At 35.2% G+C, this 20,601-nt stretch overlaps 1 protein-coding gene across 6 annotated transcripts in view; it reads left to right on the forward strand.

Moving 5' to 3' along the window:
• Nucleotides 1–20,601, forward strand: part of LOC128158427 (uncharacterized) — a 44,384-nt gene that overhangs the window by 20,729 nt on the left and 3,054 nt on the right. For 4 of the 6 annotated variants that reach the window (XM_052821246.1, XM_052821247.1, XM_052821251.1 and 1 more), the window contains 8 exons: nt 3,058–3,228; nt 3,875–3,943; nt 4,318–4,437; nt 4,725–5,117; nt 5,476–5,610; nt 9,390–9,455; nt 12,655–12,741; nt 17,310–17,588. In XM_052821246.1, the coding sequence (XP_052677206.1) occupies nt 3,058–3,228; nt 3,875–3,943; nt 4,318–4,437; nt 4,725–5,117; nt 5,476–5,610; nt 9,390–9,455; nt 12,655–12,741; nt 17,310–17,588 (1,320 nt within the window). The remainder of the gene's footprint in view (nt 1–3,057; nt 3,229–3,874; nt 3,944–4,317; nt 4,438–4,724; nt 5,118–5,475; nt 5,611–9,389; nt 9,456–12,654; nt 12,742–17,309; nt 17,589–20,601) is intronic. The other 2 variants (XM_052821249.1, XM_052821250.1) reach the window with 2 other exon arrangements.

Here is a 20,601-nt window from a genome sequence, read left to right on the forward strand (position 1 = left end):
AAACATTTTCAAAACGTTTTCATTTTTATTAATATGTTGATTTTTATATTTATGATTAATATTCAAATTGTTTTCATTTTCATTTATTTAGAAAAATATTGCGGAAAAATCGAATTAATCTACATTTTTTTACAAGAAGGGATTTTATTATATTTCTGTAAAGACGAGCATATAATATTAAGTAAAAATCCCCGATTCAGTCTAATTGTGAGTCAAATTATGTTACGCATTCGTAGAAAGCCGTTCATTTCATAAAGTGGTTTTTTTTTCGTAAATCGACGGCTATAAATTAGCGTTTAAAATGTGTGTAGGCAGGAATTTTTTTTAAATATTACAGGTTAATTAAAGTGTTACCTGAAGGAAAAATTAAATTCGATATAATAATGGCTAGTCCATAACGTGTCTGACTCGAAAACTGTTTTATGAGCTAAGCGTCTGCATTTTAAAACAAAAAATTTATCAACAATGCATTCCAAAACATAAAAATTACAACGAATTTCATAGTCAGCATATCTCTACTTTTAAAATATCAAAGAAATTTGCAACCATATAATTTCAGAAATTCAATATTTCGGCTGACAGATATTAATATTTGATATAAATCCATCAGGGGGTAGGGGATTCGTTTAATCAAACTATGATTATTTAATAATTACATTTAAATGTTTCCACGAAATGTAACGTCCGCCGTGAATTAAGAAAATATAAAACTATAATATTCGCGATCTATTCCTTAGTCAACAGGAGATTTTGATTTAAAAAAGAGAAAGATATATAGATATGACAAACATGGAATGCTGCATGCTGGGTTCAACAGTTGTAAGTCGATCTCTTATCTCTTATATATCAAATAGTTCTCTTTAAGACACTTAATGCACGTATTTATTTATTGCAATTTGATTTAAAAGCCTGCGTTTTTTTTTTACGGATAGATGTGAAAGTTGCCTGTTTTTATTGGGGGTGATGGGTGACGCTTGGCGAAGCTTGATTGTGTGTTGTGTTTATGATTTAACGGATTACGTAAAAGTTTTCCAACTTGAAGATTTTTATTTCTTAAATTTATGGTCATCTTAATGAACCCTTTACATCTCTAGCGAGAAGTGAATAGAGTTTTAAATACGCTTTAAATGTTTGTTTTGGGATATTATGTAATATCTCACAATTTTTTTTCTTCAGACGATTCAAATTCCGTGTCCTTCACAAGACTACAAAAACTATTTTTAACCTTCGAATCTTTTTTTATTTGAACTGTCCTTTTACTTTGGATATCAACACATGTACACCACTACACATGTGAATAAGACAAGAATATATTTAGATTTTTATAAATCCTTTTGAGTTTAAAAAATATTACATGCATTATCATAACAAATATTTAGAAATGATTAAGTGATAGCTACAAGAATGCGATTTTCGTATTTTCATCTGTAGAGAGAATGGTTTCATCTTCGTAAAAATCTCTCGTTATTTGCTGAGTTCACCCGGGCATAAGGTCACGCCCCAGTTATCAAACCCTGCTTTTGATAAAAACACATTAGTTTACTTCATTTCCTCTGATTAATTCTTCATGTAAGCCGTCATTGGGGATATAACTCAGTAGGTCATCTTTATCCCTACTTTACGAGTAGTACCCGGTGAATTATACATTAGCTCTGCAATACACCTAATTCTTTTGGACCGAGAAGATACCTTGATGAGGAATTTGTTAGATCTTCTTATACAAAGCCAGTTTCTTTTTTATGTGTTTCTTATTAATTGTACCTATAAATGTAAAGTACCTAATGGAGCGCAAATTAAATACCTACATGTATAAGAAGTCAAACCTAAATTCCCTCACTAACTGTAGAATTAGATTGGCAGGTTGATCATTTATCGAGGAAACTTTGGTTCTGATGAAAAGAGGAATAGTCTTAATATACATGTAAAAATTAACTTGATTCTTAGACGAGAAATAGGATGGACTTTGAAATAAGAAAAAAGTCAATCAAAGGAAGACACTTACGTTCCTAAAAAAGTGTCGCTTCACAAGATTTCCTTATTTGGTTTTATTTTGAATTTTCTTTACAAAATGGGTATTTTATCATTAAAAATTTGATTATTATGAATTTCTGATGATTAAGAATCTAACACTGCCAGAAATCTTTTGAAACCAAGAAGATGGAAATTGTTTATATATGTTTAGCGCATTGATAGCCCAGGCCCTAATTCATTGACGGTGTTTCACCCCACGCCTTGTTGCACACACTGATTAAGGTCCATTGTCCACCTCAACGTTTAGGTAATATCAAATACAATTATTGATAAAATACACCAGATTAGGGTTTGTACGAACAACGTTTTTAAAGAAGACCGACTATCCTGAAAATCTCTCCACATTTCTAATATAAGATCAAAATTTATATAAAAAATCTCTCATAGGATGTTGGTTTTGAATAATTCAGACACGGGGCGGTAAGTGCAGGGATGAGGAATTTCATTCGGTGTATTGGAAATCCTTTGGAGAATTACAGACTTTTGTCGCGCGAGCTATGTCGTTGGGTGCATGTGTAAAAAGTACCCGACCGAATCAAATAATTAATTTTGTAGGACGCAAGTCGATTTCTTTGATAAAGTACGAGTAAACGACTTGTAATTAGGACAGTCGTCTTTGAGAGCGGAAAAACAAAGGGAAAACGAAGAACTACACGCATTATATATTTATGTACAATATTAATATACATGTAAAATATATTGAGCGATTTCTCGCAGTGTATCCAACCTATATGTACTTTCTCTGTCAACGTCCATTGGACAATCTGGCACGCTGTCCTTCAGACATTAACGTAATTCATTTGACTGTTCACAGCAGCGAGCGATGACACTCTATGGTCTATTGTAATACACAGCGATTGTTAAATCACTTTAGACATAGCATTTCGATGTATTTTTAATTAGGATCGATCAGAAAGGCACCGCGCGCAGCCATTGATGGTTGCTAGACTCAGAAAGGCAGAGAGCGGGAGACCAGTATTGTTTCACAGGTCGAACTCTAACATGTACATCTTTTCTCGTTGCCAGCGAATGGATGATCTGGTGACTGCGTTTCTAGACGCCCTACAAGAACGCCATTCTCAGGGTCGACTGACTCAGAACGAGTACCAAAACGTCATGAGGAACCTTCGCTATCAGTTGGTCGAGTTTGTTTTTACCTGCATTACGAGTGACGTCACGCCGCGTTTGGAAGTTACGGTAAGTTGTTACGTCAGTTACGTAATCTGTAATTTTGTGTTACACATTTTTTCCTCTCACTGTTGAATTATATATCCAAATTATATCATGATTGAAATCATCATTTCATAGATATGTCTCATATAGGGATTTTTTCAACTCCGTTTGTGTTACATGTACATTGTATGTTAAACTCGTTGCAAAATGTATCGTATATATTTACATATCATGCTGTTGACTTTTATAATTACAGACAATTTGCTTAATTTGCAAGTCTTATAAAGAACGGATCTATCGAACTATATACTAATCCAGATCAAAATGGATTTAATATGGGATCCATGTAACAGAAAGAATAACTCCAAAGTGGCGTAATAGCTAATACGCGCGGAAAATTAAATAGAACATGGTGCTCAAATGATTAATTTTAGTGAAAAAGATAATCCTTTGATCGTCAGGGCCTAAGAAATGCCTCTAGGTTTATCGTGCCTTACATACAGTAAACTCCCAAGACATTCCGTAGAAGCAAATCCTCTCCGGGGCTAATGCTTTTGCAGTTAATCTTTGACTTTCCAAATTTACATCGGAGCTATGTAATAGAACACAGGCGGTCTTTGGAGACGTTATGTTTTAGGATCGAGTGATATTTTTTGCATCTTGTTTTCAGGCCGATCCCAACTCTGAAGCAGAGGCCGAGTGGAGTGTTCAAATCCAGCTTCGACCCTCCGACGAACACGTGAGTTGCAATTTATGACGTAAGATTAAAGCAGCGCTACCTTAAATGAAAAAGTGGAAATATCTGCCTCATTGCTTGCAATGGAATGTGTATTCTGTGCTATTTCAGCTTTTTTATAACTTTTTTATATGTCGGTTAAACAAGTTTTAAAACATCATAAATAATATGTTGGTTAATTAGGTTAATTTGGCTTTGATCTTAACTTTGCACATCAAAGCACATACTTTCATGCAACTTTCGATACTTATTGACGAATATTTGCAAGTTTTAATGAATGTACTCTCATTACCAATTACAAAAAATAATTCAGTCCTTAAAAGTCTTTTTGATAAAAATAGTTCTTTTTTATGAAATTGTTTTTTTTTTTCTTGAAGATTTTGCAAACATCAGAAAAACAGCTTGCCAGAAAACTATCGGAGAAAGGGGACAGGATTACACGAGAGGATATCATATATCTCCTCGGGGACCATCTCAGAACCATTGAACAGCTACAGGTAATACTCTAAATTAATTACAGATCATATAAATATTGACTTGTGAGAATATATGGCTATGTTTAGCAAGAGTGCATGTGGTGCAGCTAGCGGGCACGCTTTTCCATTAAAAAGTTTGAACATAAAATAAGAATCATTAAATATGAATGGTTCAGCTTTGATAACTTATGTACGTTCATAAACCTGGAACATTTCCCTAATTGCAGTTTTATAATGCATGTCTTATTATAGAATTTTTGCAAATGTTTGTTATTAATAATTTTTATAACTGTCATTTTTGTTTGCAGCACGTCCGCGACAATGAGAGATGCCTAACTAACAAAACCGAGGAGAAAGGAAAAGTAAGAAACCGAAATATGTCAGCACCGGTAGTAAGAAAAGAAGCCACGGTAAACTCAAAGAGGAAGAAAACCCCCGCATCCGATTTTGGAAGACCGAAAAAACCAGAAGCGGTCTCTACAGCGAGAAGGACAACCCCAGGGACGATATCAAAACCAGTGAATGGAAAACCCCCGAAAAGTCCTCACAAAGAAAACCAGGCGGACTCCGACAGTGATGCTACGATAGGAAACCAATCGGATACAGACCTGAATTCTCCGGTTACAACACCGGTTATGCGGAAAAGCCTGTCCCTGGATGAAAGAAAGCTCAAAAAGACAATTAACCCATCATTAAATTCTGTACGTATTATAAAACAGTTTTATACCACTATCGTTAATTGAAGCCCCTCTCCTGTTTACCTATAAAGTTAAAGCTTGAACCGTCAGGAGTCAAATTATCGGGATCGTAAAACCAAGTATTCAGGTTATTAATTCACTACGATCAATTATACGGGTAACTGCATTTTTATGTTTACTTTAATAAAAACCTAAGAAGTGGAGAATAAAATCTGTAAATATAAGCGTACAATTGATTTTGCTAATCAAGCGATGTATGGCTGGGGTTAAATTCGTGTCAGATTTGGTCCGTTCGTTAGCGCTTTTAGAACGGGTGTCAGGTCGATGAATGTCATTTGAGATCTTTACATACCTCTTGTAGGCAGACAATCGAACTAGTCTGGCTTCAGACCTCTCCGGACAGATTTGGCGGGAACGAGCCAAACTGTCCGCAGACGACATTCTCAAGCTTTTGAACAACGCTCGGGATCGGATGTGCCGCCATGGGAACGAAGAGGTGAGTTATTTTTGTTATTTCACCCCTTTTATCTATTTTTGGATAAAAGCAAGAATTTGTGTCACACAATTAATTAGTGGCGACCTTTAATGAGTGGCGACCATTTTATATCGCATTAGTTAAAACCCCTTGCAGAGGAAAATACACTTTTGAGTCGCGACATACGCGAGCGAAGCAACCATAAAGTTTTGCCAAAGCACAGCTATTTTAGGTTTAAAAAGGTAAATAATTCGTAGAAAGGTTAAAAAAATAATTCTAAAGATAAATTTGTAGCATGGTTATTGATTAGAATTTCTTGAAACCAATCTAATGTTTATATAAGACTTTTAATAATCTTCTTAGATATCATAGATAGCGGACAGATTTCAATTAAATTCAATTTCGCATCCATAAACCTATTGAACAAACTTAACTAGAACACGCTTAAAAAAGATTAATAAAAAGAACAAGTATTGAGGACATTTAATTAAAGGTTGCGAGAGTTGTCTGCCTTTGGGCAGGATCTGTTCAGTGAAATGACACGTTTATTTGAGTTTTGAATTTGCAATTTCGTTTGGCAATTAAGAAAACACAAAATGCTTAGCAAGTATATTTTTTGTGGAAAAAAGGTCACTATCGGAAACATTGGATGGCCTTGACTAAGTCAGTAAGGGCGAAATCATTTTCTTTTCCAAAAAGAGCATAAAAAACCTCAGAGGAAATGTTTTTTTGATCAAAGTCTGTGCAGTGTGGTACCATTGAGACTTGCAATGTCAGAACATTAGTCAAGACGAATGTAGCTGTGATCTCACTGTTTCAAATTTGTCATAATATAACTGAGAGACAAAGGACCCCGAGTCGGTCTTTGGAATATAAGCTTACTTGTAATGCTTTTTTTGACGCTGTTTTTGTAAAATTCTTTTTTTTAATTCAAAAACTTGGTAATAGTGGTGAAATAAATGCAACATGTTGAAGCAGTGATGGTGAGAGATGATTTAGAACAATTAGCTTAGACATTTCAAGCTTGCAAAGTGTAGATCCGTGCCTTAAAAGAAGAATTACTTGTTTAAATTCTTCTAAAAAATTAAGAATTAAAAAAAGAAAAACAAAGGCAGAAATACCTGTGCATCGTATGAACTACTTTAGCTTGCTACTACATACATGTACATGTATGATCAATCATATTGCTGTATGAAACATCTCCATTCTGTACTGTGAGTTTTAAATCAATTGGAATGTATCTATCTATAGATTGAACTTTCAAGTTCACCCTTCTTTAAAATCTCCCCCAAAACCGTGTTTCTCTTAAACCTGTTTGTCTAGGACTTAAGGACATGCATTGATGCCCTAACGCCTTCAAAAACCGCAGTCTAATAATTGGTATGACTTTAGTTTACCCGCAATAACAGATGTGACATGTCCCGAAAAGTGCAAATCATGTAGGCCTTAAGCTGTTCAACAAATAATATTGATACATGTTTAATATGAAAGGGCCTTGCCATTCATACCTATTGAACAAAAAATATTGATATGGCCCTGTCCCGAATTAATAAATTATATTGCAATATTTGCACTATAAAGAATCAAATCTCGGTCAAAGTCGCTGATAGACACGCTTTTAAAAATTAAAATCGCGTAGTCGTATTGGGGAATAAATCTTATGGCGGTGTTATATTTCTACCACCGTGGCCGCTCGGATTTCCTGAGACAATGCTTACGCAACGTGCGTGAATCATGCTGGGACCCAAAACGTAAGTGTTGCGTCACGAAATCGGTTTTGGGCTTCCAGCAATGTATGAAAAATGAATGGAGAAAATGTCGCAGACGACACGCGACGTAGCGGAATGTCATTGAGATCAAATGGGTCTTACTCGATAGTCGAGATAGATCAATAATTACTGAGATGGAGAATCAGATAGCCAGAAGCAACACAAAGGAAAGAAAGTCGGTACTCTCGCCCTTTGCCCAAGAAAAAGAGCACCGCAATGGTTATTTTAAACCAAAATCCAATTTTATCATTTCGAGGGATCAGGGAAACTTTTAAACTGGGCAAAAATACAATTGACTTAGTTATTTTGCCAAATCATTTACACGATAGCACCTGCAATAATTTACTGGTTGTGGCATTGGGTTGAGAAGTTTATATAGGCGAAATCTTAAAGATGGCTATCTTTCAGGATAAATAGGTACAAAGCAATTTTATGTCCTAGCAAGCAGACAGTCCAAAGTGGCCGTGTGTGTTACATATAACTTGCGGTTTCTTCTGCAATTGTCATAAGACTTTCTAATTTGAATCTTTGTAGCTTGCGTTTACTAAGACTTAAATATTTTGAACCATTCAGCCGGTTTTGTGCAATCATATGGCCGAGTAAAAAAAAGAAAGAAAAAGGCGCACTTTAATGTCAAAATATAAAGATTTCTTTTAACGGGACACTAACTAGAACGAAATTCAAAACCGTCGAGGCATCGACCCGCTTTAGCGACAATTACTCTCTGACGCAAAGAGCAAGAAAAGGCAAAAGTATGCCCATAACCACCCCATAAAAAACAGAACTATTGCGATCAATGTGAGGGGTTATAAAGCATTGTTCTGAATGGAGCTTAGTGAACGTGGCGGGGGATGTTTTTAGATGATAGATTTTGTGATAAGCGGCACGTCATTCTTACAGCACATCCAGAAACCTATAGTCAGACTGGTCCATTGTTACCGAGCTCACATCAATGTACTGTACTACCATTAACCCGCTAGTGACTCCTAACAAACAACTAGGCTTTATTCACCGTTAATATATAACTGTCGATAGGCTTTATAGATATTGCTAATTAAATAATATCGGATGACAATCGCGTACAAAAGAGAAAATCACCATCAAATACCGGTTTTAGGAAATACATGTATTAACCCACTGAATTTGATTTTTTTTATGGTATAGACGCAAAATATTTTTGTTACGGTTATGGAGTTATGGTTCTTGGAAGGATTTCGAAACACTTGTCAAGCAAGTTTCCCAATAAAACAAGATTGTAAGGAGTTCGTTCTGGTAATCTTGAGGTTAATTGCACAATTGATTATCTTTTCAATACAGTAAGTCATTGTGCTGATCTCTCCAGCGCCGATTTAATACTTAAAAGCACTCACAGTATCATTAGCACGGGTCTCAGATAGGGAACGTTATCAGAGAGCAAACAAATGGACGACACTTACTGAAGTACCCCCAAACAGACAGGTGACTGAGGGTCACCTGGCGCTACGTCATCATAGGACAGGTACACAAAGTAAACATTATTATACATGTATATTAAATATTAATCGTGTTTTATATTTTTTGTCTTATGTCTGAACCCGTCGATTGTTTTACGAACCTTGTGTACCGGCTTTGATCACATTGGGTCTGGAAACAAATTGCACATCAAGCATATTTGTTTATACCCTGGTCATCCACTTAATCGTCAATTGTTTTACATTTGCGAAAGCGTCAATGGCACCAATGTCTGGCTCAGTCTATCAATGAAAAGTTGTGTTCTCCCCCCACTAAACTAAACTTAATCCAGGCCATATTGGTTTTCGATTTCCGCGGGTATTAAGAGAGAGGGCTTGATTGTGAGATCAATGGTATAAAACGTTACCGCAAAGACTCTCAGCTTGCCTTTTATCTTTTATTTATCAAATATGAAAATATGATTGATAAACAAAGCAAAGGTCTTGGGAAAAATTGCTTTACATTGAAGCTTGAACCTCGATATTTTCAATACATGCAAATGACAAATAATACCTCCAATTTCATTATTAATTTTTGCAGAACTCGGATAAACCGAAAACAAGTCAAGAGAAGACACGGCCTCATTCTGACGGCGCAACTAACAATGTGAGTGTTGCTTTGAAAAAAAAAACCCATTGGTATATAAATGTGCAAATCGTATACCATTGTGAATAGTATATCAGTTGAATGTATCCAGTGTAGCATTGTTTAATACCTTGGTCAGTGGTACATGTATAAACATTTTGTGTAAACTTTTTGAGTCATAGGTTGATATATACTACATGTAGCAAGCTATGTGTGTTGTAAGACGAAATACTGCAGAACTTGGTGTATTGCGTTTGAAAGTTTACGTCTCTTGAAAAACCGAGGTGTATGGTGTACACATAGTAAGGGGCACCATATCTTACTTGTACATTATTTACTGATACCCGAGTCTCAGGGCTTTACGGTCCCTCCCCCACCCACCTCACCCCGAGACATAGGTTGATCGGTCAGCTGTGTGTTGTCAGAGGTAGATTTGTTTTTTTTTTAGGTACTTATACATATACTACTGAGTCGCCTACATACTGAAGGATTTAAAGACCAATTTTTGCTCAGTTCACCATACTGCTGATCATTCAAATATACAGAAAAATTAATATGATCAAATCATTTCCATACACTGTTACTACCAAGTGTTATCCGGCCTTTAGAACAATATACTGCATGAGTAACACAAAGCCATTACTGATATCAACAATGTCCACAAAGATTAATGAAAGATATAGAGTTTTTAATGAGTATCAGTCCTGTTTATATTGAGGTTTAAGCGATCTTAATATTTAAGTTTAATCTTTTCAATACATATCGTTTAGATATTTTATTGTCTAAAAGCCCAAGTTCAGCAAGGTTTTTTTTGGCAATATTGGGTAAATAGTCTGGCAAAAATCCCTGACATTGACCTTAGTATATAAGCTTGGTACATGTACCATTTACACTAAATACAGAATAAAGTCATGCATTATATACATGATTTAAAGTCAGAACTGAAAAAAGTTACATTGAAAAGTCTTGTAAGACAGTGTTGAAAATGTAACAGACAACGCAGCATTATAATGAAATTGTACACAGAAAACAGAATATATTGCTATTGAGGACAGAAATTTAGGACACACAGGGAAATTTATGTTTTAAGATACACGGAGGGAGAAGGGTCTCTTTAAATCGCGTAGGAGAAAATATAAAAACACTTTCGAAACCAGAGAGGTATTGCACGAAGACACTCATTACATCACAACAATTAAACTATAAATAAAATACTTCTGTTTTGGAAACATGCGGAATAGGTTTGGAAATCGATATTCGAAATTTTAAACTACTGTTCCCTCTTGAAATGATGAGATTATGTAATGGAATAAAAGTGATTTGCTAGGATTTATAAGAGGTGTTCAAAGACAAGGAATATTTCATACTCGACATCAGAATGCCCCTGCTAAGTTTTATCTCGTTCGTTTCGACTTTGTTTTGTAAACAAATGTCTCTTGGTCAAGTTGTACGGTCCAAACTTGGAGATTTGTACGTCATTGATGTCTGGAAATCTTGAACACTGGGATATTGTTCAGGTCGTAGCACCAAAAACAAACGGCTTGTTAATATGCACAATCTATAGCAATCAATCAAAACTAACATATACTGAATGTTAAACATGAGTAGAATTCGAGAATGGTTTAAACAATTTTCAATTAATTCTATTTGTGTGGTACCATAGAGACAAATACATGTAGTCACATATTGTTTTTCTGTACGTTCTATTTTGGCTGCTGACCTTATTTTCACCGCAAAAGTTGATCAACATATTTTTTCTGTAAGGTAGTGCTGTTATGTCTTCATCCCGTTTAAATTAAACTTTGATCCTTTTTAAAGCGATTTTGGAACAAAAGATTGTATTCATCTCAAGTAAATCTACCTACAATAAGATAATAAAGTTCAATTTAGGAAGTACTTTATGAAAATCGTATAATCTTGCATCGATAATACCATTCAATTAGAATTGAGTACACGTTGACAAATTCTTTTTGACAGTCGTTCCCTGTTCATATGTACAAGGATATTCATTTATAGTTCTAAGCAAAGTTTAAATTTAAATTCTAATCTTTCACTTTAAAAGAAAATATGAAATTTAAAAGAACGTATTTGTAATAAAAGTCGAAACTCAAACGATGCTCTCAATATAATGAACTAATTGCAAGTTACAATACTTTGTTGACAACGGTCTAGTACGTTTGTTATCGACCTCATTAGTATCGTAACCACAAATGATGCTTGAAGATGATAAAAAGATGCAAACTTTGGCTAAAAACTCGATAACGGTGTTGAATAAATCTTGAGAGAAAAGATAAAGTACTGCGTGATAGAGGTACTAATGTCCTCATCTAGAAAATACTCAAGTGCTTCCTTGGACCTAACTGCACAGGCAGACCATCGTTTGTCAAACGATTGGCTATGTGAATTCTGAATTACAGCTTTAATAGTAATATATTGTTTAGACCAATTCATCAGACTCGACTCTAGATAAAATGTCCATAGAATTCTCTGGAAAAAAATATGTTTTATGTTCATAACGAGCTGTTATGACTAACTGCATTAATAAAGCGTTCCGATACACATTTTTTTCGGGGGGGGGGGGGGGGCATTTGTTTATACAAAGGAGAGTGCTGCGTCATCATTTTTTTATTCATTTAGTTCATGAATTCTTTAACCCGTAATTACATGTACCTCTGAAATCCTGACAAACCAAATGACTTCAATTAATCAGAAACACGGGGTACTTACGCTACATGGAATTACAAAGAAAATTCCTACAAATTAAACTGTTAGGTGTTAATATTTTATCGTTTTTGTCCGTCTTTTATACAAGTGAGGTTCTTGTAGATATATGTACTTGCCAGAAATGATATGCGTGTTGCAAGTTTGATATTTTGCGAAATGAACTTCTATGTTTTAAAAATCCATTAAGTGTCAAATCTATATTGGTAGTTTACTGGCCTAGTAATCGAATCTAGACCCTCTATAAAAATACATGCTAAATCAATATTGATATTCTGACCAGTCAAAAGTTGTACGATCTGTCGCGCTTAACGCACGAGGTGGCAGAACATCATGTTTATGAAATGAGAGGTACTAAATAGGTGTTGTAATGTACGTAAATACGTAGGTACTTTTTTAATGTATTTTTTTAACGTATGTTCAAGTCTTAGAGAAGTGATTCCCTTCATGCTATGTTTTATTTACCGACATCTGGATAATGCCGGAGTTCTCATGTCAGACATGCAGTGATTATCAAAATAGCCGGCAGACTGTTGACAAAAAGGCTCAAGCACTGCTACTTATTGGAGTAAAAAAAGAATTCAAAGTGAAGAATTAGAATGGAGTATATTTATATGTATACAGAAATCAAAATGTCACTGGTTTGAAGTGGTCCGGTCTCTCAGGGGTCAACTGTAATTTATGCTTCGTCACAAGTCTGGTGCATGTTGCAAGCAAAAGCTGAGAGAGGGGATCTTAGAGGTCAAATTATTTACCCTATCTTGATTTATGCATGTGCCTCTACCTTATTCATATATATACCTCTTCTGAGGGGAAAAAATCGATTTTTTTTAAATTTTCATAACTGTGCATTAGTGCGTGCTAAGTTATCTTGCTTTAAAATATGGATTCTTAAATTTTGTTGATTATTTTTTCCTTTTAATTATTTCATATACCCATTGTTAGATTTATCCCATGTCTCAATGTCTCAATAATCCCATGCATCGCATATTCAAAGTAAATATTCAAAATGGATACAGTTTGCCCAATGTAAACGTGACTGAGTTCATACATGTCATGCCCCTTATTTCAAGTTTGCATTTCGCCAAATGATTGCTTTTAATGTGTAGGAATTAAACAATGACGAACTTTATTCATGTCATATAGAAACCGGTAATCGATTTTACCCGGTAGATTACTACGCTTGATTGATAAGTTAAATTAAAATCGGTTTTTCCTTCAAAATATAAAAGATCATATCATTTTTTATTTCATTGAAAAGGGGGCCAACGAAAATGTCTTTTGTAATAAAGAATTTGCGGGACTGGAATACTTGCTTAGCGGTCATTTTTCTGAAGGACCCTTCAACAGACAATGAGGGCTCTCAAAGCCTTCCTGCCGTGTGACTTTGATTTTTGAAACTAAATTCCAAGTTCGTTTACATAATACTGTTTGCACAACCTTTCATTTGGTCTAGTAGCTGGAGAGAAAACCCCCTTCATTGTTTAGGGCCACCAAATGCCCCTGTAGTGGCAGGGCGTAGATTACTCAAAATATGGTCATCTATTCGCATTGTTAACCCCCAAACCGAGTCTTACTGAGGAATGCTTATGAAACAGTTGATCAGATCACACAGTGGGTGTACGCTTTAATTCTCATCGATGTTTAATACACATCTTGGCCCGGCTTTGCGACTTAATCCACTAATATTGAGGAAAACCCACGCGAGGCCCTCCTGCTAGCTGGGTAGTAGCGCAAAAATGGTGACAACAGCTAGAGTCATGCAAAGTTTTGCCGAGATTCAGCCCTCGTTTATCGTGTATTTTGTTGTTAATCGTCTTAATGGCTTGCTCATAAGTAGACTTCGTTTAATTTGCCGGGAAAGAATTAAATCGCAGGTGTATATTGTCGGATCGAAACGGCTTATTTTGACTGGAACTGCCAAGAACGATCAAACAGGACAGTTATCTCCTACGTGTATCTTTTATAATAAAACTGAAGTAGAAATCAATAATCGTTGATTTTTAAATGACTCCACTCGTTAAATTTAATTTCAAATTGATTTTTATTAAAAGTTTTAAAAGAAGGGTATTATAACGTTAAAACGCTATTACTTTGATAAAACCCATAAGGCTTATCAGCGGCAAGAGATGGCGACACCTCTACATTAACCGAATTTCTTCGGGACAAATTGAATGCATTTTTAGATCACTTATTTTTTTCTCCAAATGCTCAGTTATCAAAATTCAATTTAGATTACATATTTTAAAAAACGTATAACGTTAACTGTATGTATTTATCACCATACGTAATATCACTTACGTATTATTTGGAAATTTAAAATTGTTTCATAAGCAGTTTGTATGATTTAATTATTCATGTATGGAGACGCTATGAACCCTATTAAACTATTTGGAATAATAAAATATTTTATTACACGATAAAAAAAAAAGTTAGACACAAATTGCTCCAGTTTGTTGCAAAGCTGAAATCGTCAGCGGCCATCCTACGCTACACGTATTATTTATGAATATCGATCAAAAGTATGATATATGTTTTTTGTAAGAATGTAACATAATATGGGCCATATATCCTAAAAACATCACAGGGTTTCGTCCATCTTTAATTCAGCAGCAAAATCAGAGATCCGAATCCGTGATGATTCGGTTCAGTGGTCACAGTTCAGTGCGTTTTGACTTGTGCGATGTTCTTTGATCAAGGCATTGGGGTTAGGCTGTGGTCTGGCCAGAAGAACACGAGAGACTGACATTAAGTGTATTGAATGTGAGAGTTGTACACGTGCCTTCTCTACATCTTTTGAATAATTATTGCGCAATACGTTCACATGCAACTTAAAAGAAATGATTGGTTATGAAGCGGGGGAAGTGATGAGATCGGGGGAAATTGCAAACACCAGTCCTACTGCTACCGTTTATTAAAAAAAATCTTCTTGCATTGAATAAATATCATCGACAGTTAAAAAATAACCCTCTTTTACTTAAAATTCTCGTTTAATTAGTCGAGTTTCTGCAATACAAGAATAAATTTCACGACTTGCAACTAATTTGATTTTCATTGCATTATAGAAACATGAAAGGGACGTACAACGCAAATTATTTCAATTTATCCTGTGTTATTTTCTCCAGTTTGAAAAGAAATGGGCTTTATTGCCTCATAATCTGCAAACACAAGCACGGAATGATCCTAGGGGAGGCAAGGGGCCCTTATTGTACGACCGAAATAACAACGGTATCAAGAATGTGCTAAAATACTTGCGGTAAATCAATAGACTTAATGCTAAATGCGCTGTTTGATTATGACCTGGAACCTTTCAATTTTGCCTTCGTTTTTTCCCGGATATACCCCAATATTGACTTGTATACATTATTGAATTTTTCAATTCTCCTAATCGTTTAGCTAAATATTTGAAGTTATATATATTCGAAGTGTTTTAAACTTAGTCATACCATTGCGGCTAAAGTCGCAACCATCGTTTAATTCGTCTGAAAATACTTCACTTTTCTTGTCTCCCTTTCAAGTAATCATTTACGTAAATACCCTGACACTTTTACTTTCTTTCTGTAAATAGTTGAAGAAATATAGTTTAGTCATCTGTTGATATTCTCTTGGGTTGTAAGGACATCGGGCATTCCGTTGTGCGCTGTTTTTGATATAAGTCACTCAGATTAAAATATTTTTGATAAGAGAAAACAGAATATTTCTCCTAATACCTTCTGTAATTTTTTTCTCTATGATGTCCGAAAATATTCAGATATTTGCTAAATGAGAAGGTGTTCGAAAGAAAGACATCAAAGCACGGAAGGTTATGACCTCTTTGGACATTATGTATTGGTTTCTGTGTAATTGGACGGGGGTATCAAAACAAATTCACCTCATAAAAATTCTGTATATAGATATATACACTTGGGATCAATTCAAACGAAGTGTGGGCGTCAATTAGAAAAGTTAAGTGTTTTTCAGACACCATTCTTATATTTAACACTAAATTGCAGTAAGTAATGATGCAACAATCATCTCGGCATATAATCTTCTCGTTTAATTGACCTTATTCAGCAGTTTCATGTCTTGCTAAGGTATCGCTGCCTTTGTTCATCTTGTTACGCCGAATGATGTGAAAATTCAAAGTTGGAAAATCCAAAAAGATCATTTGTAAATTGTTGTGTAATACCGGAATACTCAATTCGTTTGAAACACACGCACCTGATATTAATGTAATATAACTTAGAAAACTAATTGCATGTAAATAAATTTCTTGAGTCGTTTTGAGCCACAACTAATTTGAATATCCATTCTTCTGGTACCCCATCTACTTATACATACAATGCTTTAGTGTTGACGTTCATTTAACAATACTACGAGATCTTAATGTCATATTTCTGTACACTCGGCCGGTGCTCTTTGTTCCCCCCCTTTGTGACACGCGCTTCTCATTCCCCTCTACATCATATAATTGAGAGTATCTGTTACACAAAGGTCCCCAAACACTCTCACATTTTAAGCCGATTTTGGCAGGTTTTCCTTGGCTAGATGAAAGAACAAGTCTACATGGTCAAACAATGGGAATGAAATTTTAATATATATATTAAACCAATATTTTGGATTGTTACCGCAATACACGTTTGCCCTATTGGTATTGTTTTCTTTCACCTCTCGCTTACAAAGACCGCATTAGGTAGGGATTTACCATTGTCTGTAAAAGTCCAAAGAGAATTATTAGCTGCTTAATACCCCGTCAACGCTCCACTGAATTGCATCGAACCCTTAACATTTTATAGAACTTACGAAAGAGAATAGGGGTTTTTCAGTTTAACAATGTAATTAAAAGTGTGTGCACCTACAATGCTCAGAAGTGACAGCAGGTATTCATGAAATTGTTGCAAATCAGACGGATCTTTAATTATAGATTTGCAAATGAGCTTGTGATTTTTTGGAGGAACGGAGAGTTAGATTTGTCCTTTTAACGGTTCTTGTTTATTCAGACTGAAGAGACCACATTTTTATCTACGAGATTGTGTTTATATCAATCTGCTGATAATTACAATGGGGGTAGACTTTGTGAGCAAATTATGAAGTGAGAAACAAACGGATACACACATATGTCGCTAGCGACTTCCACTCGCAGGTGTCTTCTTATGTTATTTGGTCGTCTTTCAGGAAATATTGAGACTAGATAGGGAGTTTATTAAAGAAATACGGCAACTAATCCAGAGGAATGCCATCACACGGAAGGAGCTAGAAACCCAGATACTAACACATATGAAGAAGACCGGGAATATCCGAGTGAAAGCCATCTCTGTTGGTCCTGCTCCTCTGAAACATACACGCAGCCTGAATGATGCTGTCGGCGACACGCGCGCAGAGTCGTCTGCTCACAGCAACAGTAGCAGACGGAGTGAGCCGGACATGCGCAAATGGAGGGCAGATTTGGACGAGGTGAGTACAGTTAGAAAGGAGGAAGAGTTGATTGAAAACAAGGGGAACCATTTGAAATACTCTTAAATTGATAATTAAATTAGTTATGAAATCTTAGGTGACGTAAAGTATGCAGTTCCCAAAAAACTTGACAAGAAAAAAGCTGTTAAATCGGAGTTAAGACTTTAATGAGGCAGGCTTTTAGTTTTGGAATTAGGTTCTTTTATTTCGGGAGAACAAACATGTGACTCTGCTACATGTCTGTCAAGCGCTGAATACCTAGATAGCTGCCACAGATTTTGCATGTCATTTGTTAACTTACTTCATGATTATATCCACCGATTTCCGACAGAATCACGAAGCCCCTGTCATTCTATATTGATACTTAAACAAATGTTCAATGTTTACTTAAAATTCTTTCTTATGTGAAATGCAAGCTTTATTAGCCAATTGTGTTTCATTTAAGGATTTTTTGAGGTAATGTTCCACTTAAACATTTTCTCAAAAGTGATCGTAAGTGGTGTTAAAATTCGTATATACGTTTCAATGAAGCATTTAATAATGGCGGAAAATCCAGCCCTAATTTCTTGTTGCACGCCTTTATGTTCGACCCGTTTTTAAAATTTAAAATAAATCGCTCTGTCAAAGTTCTCCTTGTTGTCATCAAATTGACTAAACTTAAACATGATAAATGGATGTATGGATTGATAAAAAATCCATATAATGAAGATGTGTTTAATAAAGATTCGCTATTAACTCCTTCCTGGCAGAAAGAGCACTTCATTGGGTGTTACCCAGTGTTTATATTCCTTTGTCGAGCAAATGACACACGACTTTTTATCTTCAATGGGATCAAAATTCTGGGGCAATATTGCAAAAAAATATTACATAAAGGTCCCTCGTAAATCACAGGCTAAAAAAGGTCTATTGCCTCCCCACGTCGATATTTGCCGTGCGAGACTACATCTCTACCTAGCAAAACCTCCTGCAATAAGTATTTCAAGTACTACTGTCATAAATAAGAGCAAATCTAACCCATTAAAACGTCGTCATCCTTGAATTTCGATGGACCTATAAAATATCTTACTTAAAAAAGGTTTCCCGTATCAAATATTAAATGTATATGAGTAAGAAATTGTGTATTTGGGATGATGCACGTGACCATAGGCCATCATCTGTTAATCTTTAATCCGAAAAACGGATTATTTTCGTTACCGGATTAAGGTGTTCAGACTGCTCGCTCCACATTACCAATAGAAACGGAATACTTGACCCCTTTCCAGATCTGTTTCCACGGAACTATTTAATCGAATTAATACACACCCGGCTTTAACATTCCTAAACTAATGCATGTATTGTTTCTTCGAAGAAGATTAAACGAAAGACGACCAAGAAAATAGACTTGTGGAAAATTTCCTTAAACTTTCCTTGATTTGGATAAACTCCAAAATAGTAAACCCATAAGGTACAATCCACCGACTTATATGTATCAATTTGAAACGTAAAATATACATGTATATTGTTAAATCTACTTTGCAAAAAAATAAAAATTAAAAGAGTATACCAGCATACGATAAAAACTGAGCTATCTCGTCCATTTTTTACATTAAAACTAAATGTCCAAATATTTTTTAAAATAGTTGGCCTTACATGTGACCTCCCCCCTTTTTCTAAAATTCTCTTACATTAATGTTTATCCATAAATTGAATGCACAGTGTGTATTCTCAAATAAGGCCTTTTCTTTTAACACTATTAAAAAAGTGGAAAACAACACCTTATGGTTTTGATCTATGGATATGCCTTCACGGCGTATTGCGTTTTGGTTTTTAGTTTCAAACGTAATTAATTACTGCTTAAGTTACCATTCTTTAATAGGGAACAAAATCTCACTGCAAGACACATAATGTTACTAAATTCTACCCCCAGAGGTTCGCTGGAACAATAACTAGAAAGTCTATACATTTGCTCAGCCAATCTGATAGCAGAGTGGTTTAAAATAAACCCATTGTTCTGTGTTGTTTTACCCGTTTGCTTTGTACATTGAACTTCTATGGGATCTGTTGACAAAGTGCAAATATAAACAAAGATCTATGTATCAAATTATTTTTTATTATTTTATTGTTTCTAGAATTGTCCGAGTCTAATTTGATAGAAACTACCATTTGAAATTATAGGCCATTGGCCAAATTTGGGTGGTAGTTGACCATTTCATTACATTTAAATAAGTTTAAATAAGTTTATCAATGTCTGGAGGGAGTATTTTTTTTAATCAAAATGCAATAATCTCAAAGTATGTAACAGACCCTTTGTTGTCCGTGTAATATGAACGGAGTTGTGCATTGAAAAGCAATCATTGCACTTACGCCTGTAACTTTACAGCTTCCTAAACATATGAGAGAGAGAGAGAGAGAGAGAGAGAGAGAGAGAGAGAGAGAGAGAGAGAGAGAGAGAGAGAGAGAGAGAGAGAGAGAGAGATTATGATCGTTTCTTTTTTAAATATAAACCCCCTGGGAGACTTAATAGTAATGTTGTAGCTTGCATCTTCTCCGTTTCTTTGAAAATGAATTCTTACTAATGTTATAATAAACTCTTGAGTTTTGTTAAATTTTCCTTCAAAACGATAGAAATTATTCCTGTCTGCAACAGGTGTATACTGTGACAATGGCCCCAGCGCTTCACGGGGTGTTTAGAACCCAGCGATACGGGACATAAAGGAAAATTGCTACATTTTTCTTCAATCTTGCATGAATCCTAATTTATGCAAATTATCCTTGTAATTACACAGTCAGCAACAATGCTTTTCAAGTGGTACAGCTAAGTTGTTGAAACATATGAAATTATCGATATTAATGGTCCATAGAGTAGGTTTTTTTCCTTAAGACCGGAATCGTGAAAGCGTAGGAGAAACAGCGGTTTCACACACGAGGGCACTAACGATTGCTTGCCTATCCCCCAATACCTACCTCCGCGAGGATCTATAAACTGTTTAAATGTAACGAATTAGTCGAGCAAGTATTTTATTGTTGACATAAA

The sequence above is a fragment of the Crassostrea angulata genome, chromosome 8, assembly GCF_025612915.1.
Source record: "Crassostrea angulata isolate pt1a10 chromosome 8, ASM2561291v2, whole genome shotgun sequence".
Lineage (NCBI taxonomy): Eukaryota > Metazoa > Mollusca > Bivalvia > Ostreida > Ostreidae > Magallana > Magallana angulata.